At 40.6% G+C, this 14,660-nt stretch overlaps 1 protein-coding gene across 1 annotated transcript; it reads left to right on the top strand.

Annotated features, from left to right (window-relative positions):
- The first annotated feature begins 3,106 nt into the window (after window positions 1-3,106).
- map1lc3cl (microtubule-associated protein 1 light chain 3 gamma, like) lies at window positions 3,107-6,186 on the top strand. The gene is made up of 4 exons (XM_080773952.1): window positions 3,107-3,272; window positions 3,431-3,486; window positions 4,012-4,118; window positions 4,607-6,186. Exons 1-4 carry the CDS (start codon window positions 3,206-3,208, stop codon window positions 4,791-4,793), a joined length of 417 nt encoding a protein of 138 aa, XP_080630078.1. The 5' UTR covers window positions 3,107-3,205; the 3' UTR covers window positions 4,794-6,186.
- Window positions 6,187-14,660: the final 8,474 nt, after the last annotated feature.

Here is a 14,660-nt window from a genome sequence, read left to right as displayed (position 1 = left end):
TCAAGGCATTCTTTTCACTGGCCCCACCGGGCAAGTGCTTTGTTCATTATGGTGGCCCTGATGGCTTAAAAAGTAGGCCTACATCCAGGCCGTCGACCGAATCATAGTCTGTTTTGTAAAACACTGTACCCTCGTATTGTACTGCAGTTTATGAAACCATCTCGTATTTTGACACAACTTGCTTTTTCCCCCTTTATCTGAGAAAAAATATGACAAGTTATCAAAAGAGTGTTATATAAACAGTGTGCAGGTGTGGGGGGCAGGAGGGGGCTGAGGCATTGTCAGGACCAGGAGCCCATAGACTGGGCCAGTCTTACCTAAACGTTAAAGGATGTCAATGCAGGAAGCCTAATGTAATCTGTGTGTGTGTGTGTGTGTGTGTGTGTGTGTGTGTGTGTGTGTGTGTGTGTGTGTGTGTGTGTGTGTGTGTGTGTGTGTGTGTGTGTGTGTGTGTGTGTGTGTGTGTGTGTGTGTGTGTGTGTGTGTGTGTGTGTGTGTGTGTGTGTGTGTGTGTGTGTGTGTGTGTGTGTGTGTGTGTGTGTGTGTGTGTGTGTGTGTGTGTGTGTGTGTGTGTGTGTGTGTGGTGTAAGTGTAATAGACCTATAATACAAATGAAATATTATTATGAAGAGTGCTCTAAATATTGTTTTCCTTCCAAAGTTGTCGTGCTTCCGAAACTCTTGGCTGATTATATGTGTTTAGGTTAATAATATAGTGAAAACACTGCCTCTAATCGCCCTCCCTCTCCCCTTGGCCAAATACACATCTACTACAATGCAAGCTAAATGTAGTGTTCAACCAGCAGAGGGCATTCTCTGCCTGGCCTACTGCATAGCCTGACCTGAATTCTAAAACAAAACCTCCATCCTTCAGTTTGTGTCTTCTTCATCAGTGGTGATAGGCTACTCAACACCAGTCAAAGTATTGATACTTCTGGTCAAAATGTACTCTACTACAAGTGCAAGTTGCTCTGTCAAGTTTGTTGTACTTGAGTTAAAAAGTAGCCTACTGGAGTACTTTGCTCAAGTAAAGTACAGACACTCAAAGCATTTACTAAAGTACAGTACTTAAGTAAATGTAGCCTACTTAGTTACTGTCCACTTTCATAACACCTTGTGGAGAAACATATTGACCGTAATGGTATAGGACAGTCTGTTTTCATGTAATTCAAATGTAATTTCTATGTAATTATGTATCTTGAAGAAACAATGCTATATTATAAGCATGAATATCATGCTTATAAATAATATTTAAGACCATATTATGGTCATAAATATTCTGTTGTCCATGGTTTTAGTTTCTAATCGTGTGTGTGTGTCCTTTTCTTTTTGAGCAGTGCCAAGTGCTCCTAACTGTGTGTGTCATGTCCAATTAGTCCAATTAAGACTACACTGAAGAGAGGCCAGATCAACCCCTCTTCACTGGAGGAACTCGCTTCCTGTCGCGACCTCTGGCGTTCTCGTTCCTCACAGGGAGTGCAGTATATGGAAAGCCAGCGCACACAACACCGTGCAGCAAAGCGTGCAAAGAGGCATGCCCCCAAAGTCACCCCTGTTCCCCCCCAGTACCGCTTTTATATGCCCGATCCGCAGCCTTGACTGTGGAGCCAGGATCGGACTATACAGCCACTAGACGACTCACAAATAGGAGAAGATGGTCATCATCGGACACATGGACAACTACAAGCATGACCTATTGACCCTTGCAGCTGTTTTGAGCAGTCAGTTAAGTGGGGTCGCATTGGACGGTCACACACACACACACACACACACACACACACACACACACACACACACACACCAGGAAGGAGGGGTAATTACAACCCTGTGCTTAAGTCAACAACTGTGCCTGACTCCAACGCACCACTCACTTCACATTGCAGGTGAGATTTTTTGCAAGCATATGACTTTCACTACATTTCAAATGGAAATGACCTTTTGAGCCGGCCAATCTGTGGAGAGGAGCAATTCCCCACAGCAGCAGGCACTCTCCAGTAAACAGTCTCATGATGGCACAGGTCTCCTCCACTTCTCATCAACTCTCCACCTCAGAACACCGGAAACAACCGATAATACCAAATACAAAATAACCTAATTACGGCTGGCCGTAACAGGGGACCATGGGACCCAAACGTACAGAAAATACATTCAACCCCATAAGTCTTTCCACCACTGGCTGAGCCCAGTGCCAAGTGCATGTCAGCAGAAATTAACTGAGTTGAGCCCACCCGCACACCAACCTACCTCAAAGGACCCAGTGGCACTACAAAACAAATCACTGTACCTTGATGATCCCTTTCCCATCTCCTCCTTTTCACTCAGTGTTTACTGAAATCCATCAATCCATCAATCCTCATTAATTTTAAAGCTTAGCCTTGTGGAGTTGTACGTAATAATGTGTCATTTTTGGCCACCATTGTGAGACAATACAAAGTAACCCAAAATAATGATTGGCCAGGTCCATTGGGCAGCTTTTGCTCAAATGTCCAGGGGGAGGCTGGGGGAGTCTTACGTACATCCATTTTGGGCATCAAACCAATTGATAGGGGGATGCATCTTAACTAGGGACATAATAGTTGTTCCTGGATTGATTTTACTAGAGTTTCATGAGGTAAATATAAGTCATTGCAATGTCCTGCAAGAGTGGAAGCTGATGGAGGATAGAGCTCTACTGGTGGAGACACTGACACTGTTGTCTAACTGCCTTATTATTATGTTCCATTTATGCTTCTCAGTGGTCGGGATGCCCTAATTACATTAGCCTGGTTGGGATGCCCTAATTAAATTTGTGTGTGTATACATGTTTGCATGTGCACTTGTGTGTATGTCATTGTGTGTGTATGTTTGTGTGTGAGTGTGTCAGTAGCACTAATGTCTCAGCTCGATGTGAGAACACTCTATGAGGTAACTAGTATGTGTGAAACTGGTCTGAACTAATAAGGGCAAACACACACACACACACACACACACACACACACACACACACACCACATGCTGGTCACCAGCACAAGGAGTGTGCCTTTGTTTGTTGGTGTCACATTTCGACCCCTCCCTGCCCTGGGCTATAAAAGCCAAGCGGAGCCAGCAGTCCAGTGGGGTTTGCTGCCTTCCACCCGAGGGGACTACCGTCAGCCCGGGCATAAGACCACAACAAGCCACAGGACTATATCACCTCTGGTCTCAGCAAACCGCCCCAAGCAGGAAACATGGCACCCTACCTGTATGAGAAATCCATGGACATGATGATGCCCTTCAAACAAAGGAAATGCCTTGGTAAGTCACTCATAAAATATCTTATCTCAGATCAAGAATCAAGAAGAGCTTATTTGTTAAATTCTTATACAGCTCCAACCAGCTAAATGTTGGTGGGATATGGTCCATTTTGTCATTGGGTTCTTCTTGGTAAACACAATAATTTCCTTACTTTACAGCCACAAGACAAGATGAAGTGTGCAGTATTCGCTCCAAATTCCCAAACAAGCTGCCTGTGAGTATGTCCATTATACCAAGACATCAGAGGCACATATGTACTTCCCACAGATTACAACCACACACGGAGATTTTGAAAACATGACCAATAAGAAATAACTCCTAATATCTGATGGGCGAAGTACAACAATGTGCAAACACAGCAGCAAGATTTGTGAGTTGCTGTGATAGGAGAAGGATATCAAACGGAACACAACCACCCTAAAGACTAATCATTGTGTATATTCCTGCACTATACCTGCATCCAGTGATCTTGGTACATAGAAATTGATCTATTGAAGATTCTGACTTTCAAATGTACATAATCTTTGTTTTGATTGTATTGCTGTATTGCTGTATTGTGCTTTCTGCTTTGGCAATGTAAACGTATGTTTTCTCATGCCAATAAATCCCTTTGAATTTAATTGAAATTCAATTGTATGGCTTGTATTTATTTGATCAGCAGTTATGGTAGATTTAGATTATGCTTTTTTTCATTGCACTGATAGTTGATCTCCAATGTTTATTTGTTGTTTGCATGCAGGTAATTGTGGAACGCTATATCCGTGAAAAGACACTTCCCTTATTGGACAAGACAAAGTTCCTTGTTCCTTTCGAGCTGACACTGGGTCAGTTCCTCTGCCTGCTCAGGTAAGGAGTCTAAGGACATGTGAGGGGGGTCTGTATGTGTATCTTACACTGGGTCAGTTCCGCTGCCTGCTCAGGTAAGGAAATGTGAGGGGGGTCTGTATGTGTATCTTACACTGGGTCAGTTCCTCTGCCTGCTCAGGTAAGGAAATGTGAGGGGGGACTGTATGTGAGTGAGTGTGTGCATCATTTGAGCTCCCAGTCCATATCGTCTTTGAGCTCGTAATCGGCTATTTGTTACTCTTTTGACTGTTTACTCAGCAAGAATCCTGAGTGTTAATTTAACTCTGACTGTAAGGTTGGGTCTTTACAGGGTTATTTTTTAGTTTTGCCAAGTTAAATTAACCCTGGATTTTACTGTGTAACATGGACATGCCATTAGTTATTTTCATTCTCACTTTGTTTGCTCGGTCCTGAAATTAGCAGATCACATATTGCTCTACATCTGTCATTCCCTCTAACACCTTCCCTTCCCTTTTCTTTCCTGTCAGGAACAAGATTTATCTGGAATCAACCCAAGCGCTATTCCTCCTGGTCTCAGAGAAGAGCATGTCCTGCATGTCTGCCAGCATGGGTGAGGTCTATTCCCAGTACAGCGACGCTGATGGCTTCCTCTACATCACATACGCCTCGCAGGAAATGTTTGGGGCTTGCCCAGGAGCCACGCCACCCTGCTGAGCCCAGCACAAAGTGCACCTGGGCAGGAATGAAGTAAACTGGAGGACTGGAGTAAAACACACCGAGCTGAGACAGGCAGAACTGAACTGAACCAAACCGAACCAAAACAATCCAAGCTAGTCAGGTTTTGTCCACTCTCATGGCCTACCTGTATACCAACCTACCTCAAGGAACCCGCTGGTACTATACAGCATTACATGTACCTTGATGGTCCTTTTCCATCTCTTCCTTTCCTGTCTGGCACTAAGCTAAGACCAGACAGAACGGACAGGACAAAATGATAAATTATTTGATGACCTAATGGATTCCAGAATCCATTAGGTCATAGAAGAAGAAAAAGACTCTTAAGAAGGATTAATTTTCATGGAAAGTCAGTAGATTGATTATCATGTTGCTCCATTGATCAGTCCAGACAGGATGCTTTGTGGGGCATTAATGCCACCACAGCCTGCCGATCGTTTTAGATAGGAGTTGGATATTCTAGCAATGACATACGATGAAGATTGTGTTTTGCGAGTACTCTGAGGTCAGTCCTGAAGCTTAAGGAGATACTATGATTTATTTTGTTATATTTCTCTTCATGTATGCTGGTTACAATGTGAGGATACAAGAAGTTTATACGACAACATTCACTACATGTAGCATTATTAGGGCTACAACTAGAAATTGTTTTCTTTGCCATTCGATCAAATCTTTTTCGATCAACGAATGATGGAGAAGCCTGTTCTTTTAATTACATATATAGCAGTGAATCGATAAACCACTTAAGCCCTATTTTATACTTCGTCACACAATGGTGTTATGAAAGAATAGTAAAAATAGCCAATCTACATGCTCATATTGCATTGCGATGTGACACGGGTTGATTATTGATTTTTATTTAAGTATTGTTTATCGATTATTATTTTCATAATCGATTAAATTGATTAGTTCGATTAGCTGTTGTACCCCCAGTCATTATTGTAACCAGTGCCTGTCCGATGATGAGAAGTAACAGCTTGAAATTCTAAGTATCAAAGTAGCCCTTTTTAAATATCCAATGACAGCCCTGTCCCTGCCTCCTCCTGTCCTGAGCCTCCATTCCTCCTCCTCCCTCTCCTGTCGTCTGTACCTTCATCCACTACCTTCTTCTCTTAGACTCGCTGGGCGTCTGCTGGTCATCAGACTCGTTCAGAGCACTTACTGCATCTTCTCCTTCCTTCCTGTTTTCCATTCTGTCTTTCCCTCAAAAAATGTGAAATTGTGCTCTCGTCTTGTCCTGCACACCGCGGTTCATCATTGGAATACACTCAGTTGTTGACGTAGGCATTGGTTTTATGTCAAGCTGATGTGGTTTCTGGTTGCTATCCAGCTGTTCAAAATTGAAAATAAAGAAATTCTCATTCTTTTAATACATTGGTGTTGATAGTTTGATGCGTTACCTTTTTAAAAATAGTAAGATTGTGTACGGGTTTAGCCACTAAAACCTCAGCAATAAAACACATCGCAATCAGCTATTTTCAGTGAGTGTGAAAACAAATAATACACGAGTATAGACTCAACAATAAAGGCCTTGCCTTTGTGACCAACGATTTTACATGAGACTGTTCATGTTTCTACAGCTTTAAAAAAAAATCCCCATACCTGATGAATGCAGTCTTATAAACACTGATAAAACGTCTCTTATTCAAACCATGAACGGCTTATGAGTAAGACTGTTCGTACTAAAAATAGAACTAATATGACATGACTTGGCTATGAATTCTGTTTTTAGAGCATTCGTACTTGTAGGCCTTACATGTTTGTTTCTAAAAGAGAATTCTAATCAAGTCTATGAACTTTGAATGAGCATAAATGTAAAGCTATGCCCGTGTTACCACGGAAACACAGTGTTATTTGAATATCACGTATGGTGCAAGCAGACTTGCAATTACACACACACACACACACACACACACACACACACACACACACACACACACACACATTCCTCACCTGGGTCTGAGATGCCATCTCTGTACACATAGCCATGTTATACCGAACTGGTCAACTATCTGCAGGGGTCAGTATGTCAGAGGGGGATGGGTACAGAGTGCAAGAGACGATTGGAGAATTTAGAGAAGCTGTGGAACTATTTTTAGACATTTCAAGGACAACTAGCTGTGACCCGATAACGAAGAGAACGGGTGATTGTCAGAGAGAGATGAAAGAGGAAGAAAGATGGAAGAAGAAACAGAAATGAGGAAAGGTTGTTACGCACGCACACACGCACGCACACACACGCACGCACGCAAGGTCATTTATTCCAGCATTATTATTTAGCCAATGACATCAAAGCGGATGCATCAGAACTGATAAAAAAGGATTTTAATAGACTGCTGGATACTCTCTGGGAGACTGGAAAGAACATAGCCATTTCGAGTCCTCTACCGGGTAGAGGACTCGAAATGGCAGGGTAGAGTCTACCCTGTCTATATGGGGATGTGAAGTACAGTCGCCTTCGCCAATTACATCTTTGGCTGAAGGAATGCTGTTGGTCCTGGAGCATTCCCTACATAGATAACTTCACTGTTTTTTATAACAGATATTACCTCTTCAACAGGGATGGAGTGCATTTAAATAGGTTTGGAGCCAAGTTGCTTTCTATGAATATTTCTGATACATTGCAAGCTCTCTGTCCATATCGCCAAATGCCTGAGAATTGAAGCTATGTATGTCCAAGCTCTACAGTAGCCCAATTAACTTACACTCCTCAATTCTCACCCCAGTCTAGGCTTGGGCAGCTAAGTAACCATGAAAATACTGCCCCGCTAATATCATTTTTACCACTGCAGTTATCTTTACCACCTACTTTGCCTGATATATATATTTCTTAACAATATATATATATATATTTTTTTACAAACAGACAATACAACAAAACAATACATAATACAGACAATAAAATACAATTACTTAAAAATGAAAAACAAACAAAAACCAACAAAAATAACATACAGTACATACATATATAAGTACAGTATAATAAAATAATGGCACTTGAATGGTAACAACAACAAAGTCAAACAGCAAACAAGACCAAACAGCTGCAGAGAATACAATTAGGCAATTTCAGTTTCCACATGTGACCATGACCATAACTGTTAATAAATATATCAATCAATCAAAACTCAATCTCTTATCAGACCCAGTGTTACATTTCTATATACAGGTTTAATGTTTGCTTTTAGTCAATTGACAATAAAGATAATTTAATGTTTGTTTTGACACCGTTTGTTTTACATCGTCATCATTACATCATAAGCTATACCGAATTCCTTCCTCGATGTTGTAAGATCATAAGAGCGCCCCTCACTTCACATGGGTGTGATTTTTTCAGCAGATTTTTGTTCAGATTTAGTTTTAGTCTTTTTAATAACAAACCATTTAGTCTTATAGTCCTATGTCGTCTTCTGAAAATGTTTAGTCTTAGTCTAGTCTAAGACGACTAAATATCTAGTCTTTTAGTCTTTACTATTAGTATTTTACTATTAGTATTGTAGTAGTCAACAAAAACTAATTGATATTGTTGTAGTTCAGATGTTGGGACAATATTATAAATGTTCACAACTCACTGACACCATCTACAGGACACAACGAGAAGTGCATCCAAATACTAGCACTACATTTGTATGGCGTTAAAATGTTCTGTTGAATTGAATATTATAATGATGTACCACAATGGAAACAACAAGCCATAGTGCTTTATTTATAAATCCTCTTAACAGACCTTGTATTGAACTGGACTTTACTGTGCTTTTCTTTTCTCTACAAAGTGTTAAAGTATTCGATCAATCTGATGAAATTACTGCTACTTTTCCTTTCCATATGGTGAGTTGTGACTCACAACTACCGGTAACTTACCGTAACTCTGTCTTCCTCTTTGGCCCTGGGCTAAGGAGTGGTCACGCTGTGTGCATGTGTGTGTGCGTGTGTGTGTGTGTGTGTGCGTGCGTGCGCGTGCGTCTTTACAGTGGGGATTGTGAGCGGGGGGTGAGCGGGGGCGGGGGGGTTGGCTTGAGGCTGTGCTGCGGTGGGATCCATAATAACGTACGTGCATGTATTTAAGTCATCAGGTCGTGCGCGCCACCTCTTGGTCACACCACCACCACACACACACAGTCACTGACACGCCCAAACAAGCACGCTGCTAGTGTTTGTTACAAGACGTTTGTTTTAATATTACACCTCGGAATGTAACTTTTATTGACATGAACATGGAGTTAATGAGAGTCGACAGTGTTTTTTACCAGCTGGCGGAAAACTAAAACAAAGAAGCACTATATAGTTAGTCTACAAGAAGCTGATCAAAGACGTAGGCCTTTCATATCATCCCAGCTCCACAGGTGCAGTGTTTGTTGCAGGTGTTCGCCTACTGTTAGCTTTAAGATCAGTGCTGCCTTTACTTTACTTTTACACAACACATCGGGCCCGTTGTTTATTTATTCAGCATTTGAGCCACGGACCACCGTTTGATGACATTTAGCCTCTCAGACCCAAAACGAAAGAATATTTTGTTGCCGTTGGATAAGAGTTTAATTGTCGTCCACACTCCCATGCTGTGTTGATGTTGGTACCATTAGGAGAGATAACAGGCAAACGTTGATCGAAATGCTATCTAGACTTCTGTTAAATTAATTAGCCTAATGCTGGCATTAAACAATTTTTTTTTTTTTAACTGTTGACTGGTCCATTTGGTTTCATTCTATCTCAAGAGTTAAGGATCTTAAGGGTCCATTTGGTTAAACTCATATCTGCATGTGGACCACCTGGAACCACCCTCAAGGACCACTGGTGGACTGGCTTATTTTAGCTGCTTAATTACCTTTAAAGGAGTTGATCATTTCACTTTGATGCAAATAGTTAAGTGGTTCCCAAACTTTGTCATGTCAAGGACCCCCAAATTGACACTATAATTAGCCCGCGGACCCCCATTTGAAGAGATATGCCAGGGACCCCCATAAGAGAAGATTTATAAGGCTCTAGCAGTGATTCTCAACCCGTTTATAATTTCAAGGACCCCCAGTTTGACATGCATTAGTCTACAGACCTCCATTTAATGGCATCTCTATCTCTGAGACCCCCAATTTATATTGTAAAATCAATGTTTATTTAATTCTGAGAGTATATAAATGGATCCATTAGGGTCCATTTGGTTCCAAACTATCATTTAGCTGGGGACCCCCTGGAACTCCCTCGAGGACCCCTGGGGGTCCCCGCACCCCACTTTGGGAACCACAGGGGTGTGTGTGTGTGTGTGTGTGTGTGTCTGTTTGGACATGTTGTGAGCTTGTAGATCTGCTATTTGTATACATTTCATACAAGTCGTCCCCCTGGGTCCACAGTTGATATAGCTTAATGTGCAACATTGTGATTTGGATTGCACACGCACACCCCTCTGAGTCAAGTGACTATAATTGACATCACCAGCTGGATTGGTAGTGACTGTTCAGTCGTGTTGTTGCCTATCTGTATGGTGTTTTGTCTTTTTGAGTGGTGCAACCACTCCTATAGACCGATTAACAGAGGGTTTCCTGGGTGCGGCCATTACTGAGGTGTACCATTAAGCGCAACAGCACTGATTAGCCTCACCTGGCCTACGGAGCACCTGCTCCATGGATTACACCTCAGTAATGGCCGCGCCCAGGGCACCCCTCTGTGAATCGGTCTATAGACAGCTGTGTGTGGGGCCCGGTGTCCAGAAGCACGGAAATATATATAAACATTGACAAAACACAAATTGTTCACTTTAGGAAACCATCTGTAGAAAGGAGTCCATTTACATTTATGTGTGGGAGGACTGTATTAACATACACAAAGACATACAAATATCTTGGCCTCACTTTAGATGAGCATATGAACTTCAAGGAAGGCACTCAGGTTCTTTCTGATTCAGCTGGTAGAGCCCTGGGGTCAGTACTGAATAAGGTGAAAGCCTGTAAGGATTTAGGATATTATACATATCAGTCTTGTGTATGCCCTGTTTCGGATTATGCCTCTGGTGTATGGGGTTTTCCGAACAATGAAAGTTGTAACACAATTCAAAATAGAGCCATACGGTCATTTCTTGGCTATTAGCGGCGATATGGGATGGATGCCCGCAAATATCAGACACAAAGGTGAGATGTTGAGACTTTGGAATAGACTTGTTAATATGTCCGATGACAGACTGACCAAAAATATTTTTAACTGGGACATTTCTAATGGTTACCCCTGGACTAATGAAGTAAAGTCTTTATTCTTTAAAAATAATTCATTTATTTATTTAAATAGACTATGCTGTAATATTCATGAAATACAGAACTACCGGTATATGTTCCTTGGGTATAAGGAGAGTTGGGCTGTTGAATTATGGTACAAACCAAAACTAAGAACATATCGTCTTATTAAAAATAATTATGGCCCTGATCCTTATGTTACACAAAATATATCCAAAAGTCAGAGATCTTTTTGTGCACAGCTGCATTCTGGGACCTTACCATTAGCTTCAGAAACGGGTAGATTCATTGGTACTCCTGAGGAGGAGAGTCTGTCTAGTGTGTGATTTGAAAGAAATTGAAAATGAAATTCATCATTCAAGTGTATATAGGGCTTAATGTGGCTGATGTGTGTTTTGTAGTAATGATCTAAAACTGTGGGACTCAACCAGTGGTCCGGGGACCACCAGTGGTCCTTGAGGGGGTTCCTGGTGGTCCCCAATGCAGCTAAATGATGTTGGTAACCAAATGGACCCTTATGGATCTTTAACTCTTGAGAGGCTAAATGTCATCAAATGGTGGTTCCGTGCCTCAAATGCCCCAATAAATAATGGGCCTTGATATGAAGAGGGTTGAAAACCAATAAACCACTGATCAAAATCTATAAACTAACATATAGTAACGACATTTTTTCAAATTAATGTAGTGGAGTGTAGCTGTCCCAGTTATGGTGGGCAGTTTTTACGTTGTCGCTTGGGATAAATAAAAAGCCCTCTCGATATCAGTTGGGACGTTGTCTTATTTCTGCACCAGATGAAGATGGTTTAGGAGCAGTTACATGGAGTAAAAGTAGAATATTTGCCTCTGAGATGTAGTGGTCCTGGAAATTGAAATACTCAAGTAAAATACAATTATTTTTTTCCACTGTTTTTGTACTGTTGTTTTCCTATAAACCACGTCCACCGTTTGTGTAACTATCGTGCCAGAAGGAGTAATGTCACGTTTTGCTGGACGGCGAAGCTATGCCCAATTTTGGTCCGAAATTATTTAAAAAAAAAAGTTTTCTTGTTTGAATTATTTTTTCAATTCCAATTGACAATGAATGGAGAGTTTACGTCATGTGTGTCTGAGCACATAGACATACGTTACGTCATGATTCTGTACGATGACAAGACAAGAGCACCGCTCAATTCACACAAGTGTGATTTGTATTTGTACAGCTTTTGTCCCCACACGTCTCAATATTTGCAATTTGCAATATATTGACAATGAAAGGAGAAATTAAGTACAGTACAGTACAGTACAGTACAGTACAGTACAGTACAGTACAGTACAGTACAGTACGGTACGGTACGTTACAGTACAGTACAGTACAGTACAGTACGGCAGCGGTGGCCGAACGGTTTGCGGAGCGGTCTTGATACTGGAAGGTTCGCTAGTTCGTATCCCCGGACCGGCACGTTAAAATTACCACCGCTGAAGTGCCCTTGGACAAGGCATTGAACCCCTACCATGGAATGTTCTATGAGCAGGGCCTGGCTGTAAACAACTTCTTGAGCTTAGTCCAGTTACCCTGGGTAAACATAGTTTCCTTTCCTTTACCACTCACTTCAGACGGGTCTGATGTTTTTCTTAATATATATCCTTTTTCTTGTTTATTTATTAAGGAGAATGATGCCTGGTGCTCTTGTCTGGAACCATCCTCAGAACAGCGTGGGGGAGAGGTACAGATTTGTCTCCCTGCCTCTCCCCGGCCTGTGTACCCGGCAGACCGGTGAGTTGTAATTTATTAGTTACATAGTGTTACAATGCTATTACAATATTACAATTTATTACAGTGTTTCAATGCTATTACAATATTACAATGTATTGCAGTGTTTCAATGTCATTAGCCTTACACTGTTATCGCAAGGTTACTACAATAATGTTAAAATGTTACAATGTTAAAAAACGTTTTCGAGGGAATTTGAGTAGGTTTTGGTCATCCCTTTACATTTTGAGGCATTTGCACTTGAGTTTTTCCCCAATATTTTTAACTTCTACTAACCACTACATCTCAGATCCAAATATTCTACTTTTACCTCCACTGCATTTATTTGAAAACATTAGTTTCTAGTTACTTTGCAGATATTGTTTTATATTTATTACAACACCATTTGGACCTGAGGACAATTCTACAAATGTCTTCTAAATCCTGACAGTTTTCTGAAAAAACCCATGTATCTTGTCGTTCCCAAACATTTTCATGTGAAGGACCCCCAAAACCATCTGAAAATATGTTGTTCCAGTGACCCCCCCCCCCAAAGCAAATATTTTAGTTAAAAATGTTCGCTCTGAAAGATTTGCGCCACATTTTCAGGATTTTTCAAAAATAGCAGATCTACAAGCTCACATTTTAAAACTTGTAAAGGGACATTTTGCAGAATGACTACTTTCTACTTTTGGTACTTTATGTAAAATTTTTAAAGTAATACTTTTGTACTTTTGTTGAAGTAGCCTACATTTTAAATTCTGACTGGACTTTTACAGAAACAGTATTTCTATACAGCACTACTGATACTTTTACTTAAAGGACAACGTTAGATTTCCTTCGACCAAGGTTCATGTTTTAAGTTATTAATGAAAGTAAAAAATGAGTACATTTTCTTTCATTTGCTGCTTTCTTTCGTTTTAGCGATTTTACCCATTTTTGACATGGGGGCGGGGACATTCGAACATGGGGCTAAATATGTTTTCTTTTTATTTTACACAAAATGTTATAGCAATTTATTTATTTAAATTTTTTACTATAGTCCTACTAGACCCCAGGAAATTACATCTGGCCACAAAAGATCACGGGATCTGTTGAATGTGACAAACTGACATCCCCCCCAGCCAGTATCCTCCTCCACATTCAGTTAATCCCGTGATCTTCTGTGGCCAGATGTAATTTCCTGGGGTCTAGTAGGACTAGTAAATAATATTAAAGAAATCACCATAACATTTTGTAAAAAAATATATATATATATGTATTTAGCCCCATGTTCGAATGCCCCCGTCCCCCTGTCAAAAATAGCTAAAATCGTTAAAACTAAAAGAAAGCAGCAAATGAAAATAATAAACAATAAACACTCATCTTTTGCTTTCTCTAATAACGACCTAAAACATGAACCTTGGTTGAACAAAACTAAAGTTCAGAAATGAGATAATTCCAACACTGCTTATACTTTTTAATAGTATTCATCATTGCTGTTAGAAATATGCGAGCGTGCACGGCTGCACACTGTTTCACCCGTAACTGTTTTGGACATGCACGGTTTCTACCCCGACCTTTCATCTTCTCTTCTATTCTTTGCTTTAATAAAGTTATTGGTTTTTGTGGTCTCTGAGTTTTTAATCGCATTTTGCTTTATTTTAAGTAATTTTTTATAAGTAATTTCTTTCTTGCCTTTCTATCACTAGTTCTTCACTAGTGTATGTGGTGCGTGTGTCGGGTCGTGTCTCTCATACAGTTTCTAATCATTTGATTGGAGCTGTATCGTTTCACGTCATTTGCGTTGTGTTATTTGCCGGTAAAGCGCCATCACGTCAGTTCACATCAGATATGAACACAGGCTGGTATGTGATGTGCATTTATGTGATATTTTTATGTGATTATTTCACAAAATGCGGA

This window comes from Protomyctophum bolini (assembly GCF_963924005.1).
Source record: "Protomyctophum bolini genome assembly, chromosome: 10".
In the NCBI taxonomy this organism is placed as follows: domain Eukaryota; kingdom Metazoa; phylum Chordata; class Actinopteri; order Myctophiformes; family Myctophidae; genus Protomyctophum; species Protomyctophum bolini.
The sequence above is the reverse complement of the archived record's forward strand: the minus strand, read 5'-3'. Positions and strand labels throughout refer to the sequence as shown.

What these genes read in the sequence shown, in the direction of transcription:
- map1lc3cl (XM_080773952.1), top strand. Translation starts at nt 3,206, where the DNA reads ATGGCACCCTACCTGTATGAGAAATCCATGGACATGATGATGCCCTTC. An exon ending in CAAACAAAGGAAATGCCTTG is followed by an intron (nt 3,273 to 3,430) that starts GTAAGTCACTCA and finishes CTTACTTTACAG; the next exon opens with CCACAAGACAAGATGAAGTG. An exon ending in AATTCCCAAACAAGCTGCCT is followed by an intron (nt 3,487 to 4,011) that starts GTGAGTATGTCC and finishes GTTTGCATGCAG; the next exon opens with GTAATTGTGGAACGCTATAT.